The sequence below is a fragment of the Acanthamoeba castellanii genome, assembly GCF_000313135.1.
Source record: "Acanthamoeba castellanii str. Neff unplaced genomic scaffold scf7180000084669, whole genome shotgun sequence".
Classification (NCBI taxonomy): Eukaryota; Discosea; order Longamoebia; family Acanthamoebidae; genus Acanthamoeba; species Acanthamoeba castellanii.
Genome location: NW_004457554.1, coordinates 981,277 through 984,782, shown reverse-complemented (window position 1 = coordinate 984,782; position 3,506 = coordinate 981,277). Strand labels below are relative to the sequence as shown.

At 57.0% G+C, this 3,506-nt stretch overlaps 1 protein-coding gene across 1 annotated transcript; it reads right to left on the bottom strand.

Moving 5' to 3' along the window:
* Positions 1-205: 205 nt before the first annotated feature.
* ACA1_117350 (uncharacterized protein) lies at positions 206-1,665 on the bottom strand (the record flags this gene model as incomplete). The annotated part of the gene is made up of 5 exons (XM_004342322.1): positions 206-286; positions 332-751; positions 923-993; positions 1,132-1,451; positions 1,556-1,665. The coding sequence occupies 5 exons, from the start codon at positions 1,663-1,665 to the stop codon at positions 206-208; spliced, it is 1,002 nt and encodes a 333-aa protein (XP_004342371.1).
* Between the last annotated feature and the right edge of the window lie 1,841 nt (positions 1,666-3,506).

Here is a 3,506-nt window from a genome sequence, read left to right as displayed (position 1 = left end):
ACTTTGTGCTGCTCGACCCCATCGAAGGTCCCGCCAAGAACAGTGACAGGGATGTAAGGCAGGATCAACGACTGAGAGGAAATCAAAGCCAAAACGCAGGAAGGCGACTTTGCTGCAGGGGATGCCATCTGCGCCACTTGCCATGGGTGCTGTTTCATGTCTCTATTTGGAAAAACTTCGAAGGATCAGGTAGAGTTCGTGGCCATTACTCGAGCGGCAAGGAGACATCATGGGTCTTGCCTCTCTCCAACAGTTCGTCGCCGTCCACCAGTTGGTTGTACACGTGCTGGCCACCAACCAAGTTGGTGGTACCTCCACCGCGCCGACGCACCCAGATGACCGCCACGAGACCGGCCGCCAGACCCAACAGACAGACGCCCGTCAGCGCCACGCCCGTTCCAACGATGGCCCGTGTCCAGTCCTCTGATGGTGGTGGTACGACGTCGTCACACGTCCGGGCCATGGTGAAGGACACGTTGAACTCGGCCACCATGGGTCCGCGGAAGACGCTGCGCGTGACGTCCCGCACGTGGATGCGGCTGACGACGATCGTGTCGACGACCTTGGGAGGATACCAATCACCGGGCAACGGGCACTCCAGCACCGTTGCCGACAGGGGCCGTCGGCGGCGCTCATTGATCACCTGATGGAGACTGACGTCGGGCGTCGACGTCTCGAAGGCGCAGAAGTAGAGGTGCGAGGGGAGGAAGAAACCCTCGAACCGCAACTGCCGGCCTGCCTTCGTGCATACCTGCCCGCTGGGAGCCTCGAAACCGGTGATAAGCGAGGGCGTGGCGGCCCGCGGGGGGCCGTCGAGGGCCGGCTGCAACGGCCAGCCGGACTCGCGGTAGTGGAAGGCCATGACGAACTCGGTGCCCGCCGGCAAGCGCGCGTCGAACGCTGGCACCGTGCACAAGAGCACCCGCCAGTGGCGTCTGGCTGGCGCCGTGAGCATGATCGTCTTCCTCTCCATCATGGTAGCGTTGTCCACGGCTCCAGAGTCGACGATGGCGGTCCACTGGCACGTGTAGTTGAGGGCCGGCATGTCGAGCGACACATGTGGTGGTGGCGGCGCCTTCTCCCCGTCCGAAGAAGGTGGGAGGGAGAAGGTGAGGGTGAAGTTGTGCTCACCGAACCGGTTGGTGCCGATCGGGAATGCGAAGTCGCCGATTGTCGCGTTGGTGTTGGTGTCGGTCAGCGCCACTGTGAGGTTGGCCTGCACGAGAACGGCCGTCTCTGGAACAAAGTTCGTGAGCCACAGCGACGTCTGCCCAAGGGCGGGAGGATCGATGACGCGGCTTGCCCGCAGGTAGAGGTCGTAGACGCGCACGTGCGCGGTGACGTTGGCGAAGCGGGACGGGTCCGGCCAGAGCAAGTTGAGGTCCGTCCCGCCAGAGGAGATGTCAAAACCCACCTTGTAGTCGAGACCGGGGGCGAAGGGGCCTGATGATCTGCCTGTCCACGCTTGCCACCGCACCCATGCATCGACCTGACCGCAAGTTGTTTGTTTTTTGTGTAATTATTAAGTAGATTATATTTGAAGCGAAAGAGGCACACTGTGGTCCACCATACCGTGGTGCTCATAGCCATGGTTATTGCCATGATGGCTATGACGCCGGCAGTAACTTGGCTGCGGCTCCCTCGCCCACGCGCCTTGAGCACCATGGTGTCGTTTGTTGAGGCTGTAGACTGCCAGCGCTGGTGGTCGTCGAACAACTCGGGGTGAAACGGAGACGGAGTCTCCCGCAAGTGAAAGGGTGTGCGAAGAGTTGTGGTAGGTTGCTCTATTGGAGTTGCACCACGTGTTAATTTACAATTTAATGTAAAGCGGAGATCTTAATATTAATACACTCTCATCGTCGAGGAAGCTCACCACTTCCCCGCTTCCTTCTGGAAGATCGTCGTCGACCTGGCGGCTGATTAAGGTATTCGTTCGTGCTTAGGTCATCTTCTTGACTGCGACGCCCTACCGCGAAAAGGGAGGGGAGGTGCTGCAGCCTCCCACAGGAACTGCGCACGAAAGTAAGGGAGCGCTATTTCCATCTTTCCATCGAAGAGGCCCAACAGCAGTACCGACCCAGCCATTTGGCTTTGTTCGTGCAACGATTAAGTTACCTCCCACAGAAAGCACATCCGTGAGTTCTCTCTGCGTTGAGTGACTGTACTTCTCCCCTCTTCCCTCAGCTTACCTCTTTGGCACGTACTTACCTCTTTTACCGCAGCCCACTGCGAGAACCAAAGAACACTACCAATCTACAATGGAGAAAGTGTTGGAGCTGCTGAATGAGAAAGACGCCTCAAATCCCTTGCCGGGCGGAGTCAAGCATCGCGCTCTGGTGCTGGCCTCTTCCCCCACCGAAGAGGCTGACAAGATCAAGGCGCTGTGCAAAGGGCATTCAGTTCTCTCCAGGCGGCAGTGTACCACCACAAAAATATCTGCACAAGTGGCAGTTCGAAAACCATGTGCAGGTAACGCCGGCCATTCGGTTGCGTTGACAATAACGCTCTAACTCACTCTTCATGTAGTGTCCTTGTGCACTGCAGAGGAACAGACACCATCGGCGGGTGTTGATTGTAGTGGACAGTCTCCGTGAGGATTACGATTTCCCTCCCATTTCTGTGGTGGCCATCTGGTACGTGAGTGATCTTGTATTGTATTGTTACTCTGACTTGTTTTGACGAGTCGTTCTCTCCTTTCACAGCACCAACGTGGTATCTGTGCTCAAGTTCTACCAGTTTATTGGGAGAGGACTGCGGCTTGTCCGCTCTCCCACGGTTGAGCAGAATGTCGACTGTGACATTGTTTACCATGGCGACGCGCATCCACACATCGGGAAGCTTCTTGAGATGACTTTATTTCAGCTTGTCCCTACTTGCTCACTGCCACTTCTTACCTGCTTTGTCGCGCACAGGTGGTCTAGTCGGAGAAACTCATCCCGCAACACTTCCAGGACGACTCGTCCAGCTCGTCGTCCAGCTCGTCTGGTCGTGTCTATCTGACGTCTTCCAACAACATGTTCCTTCTACGATAGTAAACCACTTCTTGCCCATGAGTTGTTCTGAAGAAAAATGTCTGACTTATTGCGCGGAGAGGTCGCGAAGCTTGTGGAGCTTGGTGGCCTCGGCGTCGAGCACCTCGTCCCGACACACGACGACACATCGACGACAACTCTCACGGAAGCGGACCAAGTCTCATGGGCCTTCTCTCGGAGCTGAACACACACTCGGGAGCCTGCTGGAAACCGCTCGCCGACGATTCATCCAGACGTCGGAGGCCGCGGTATTGTGGTTTTTAACATTTACATTATCATTTTGGTCACCAATAACTGACTTGTCACTACGGGCGCGCAAGCATGGCCTTCATGTCGGCCTGCACGTTGTTGATCTGCTTGACGCCGTAGGATTTGACCAGGATGTCGAGCATGGCGGGCGTGGCGAAAAGCCGGCAGCTGAGGTCCGAGGTAGACGTTCTTGATGCCGAGGTGGAGCAGGGTGAGGAAGACCGC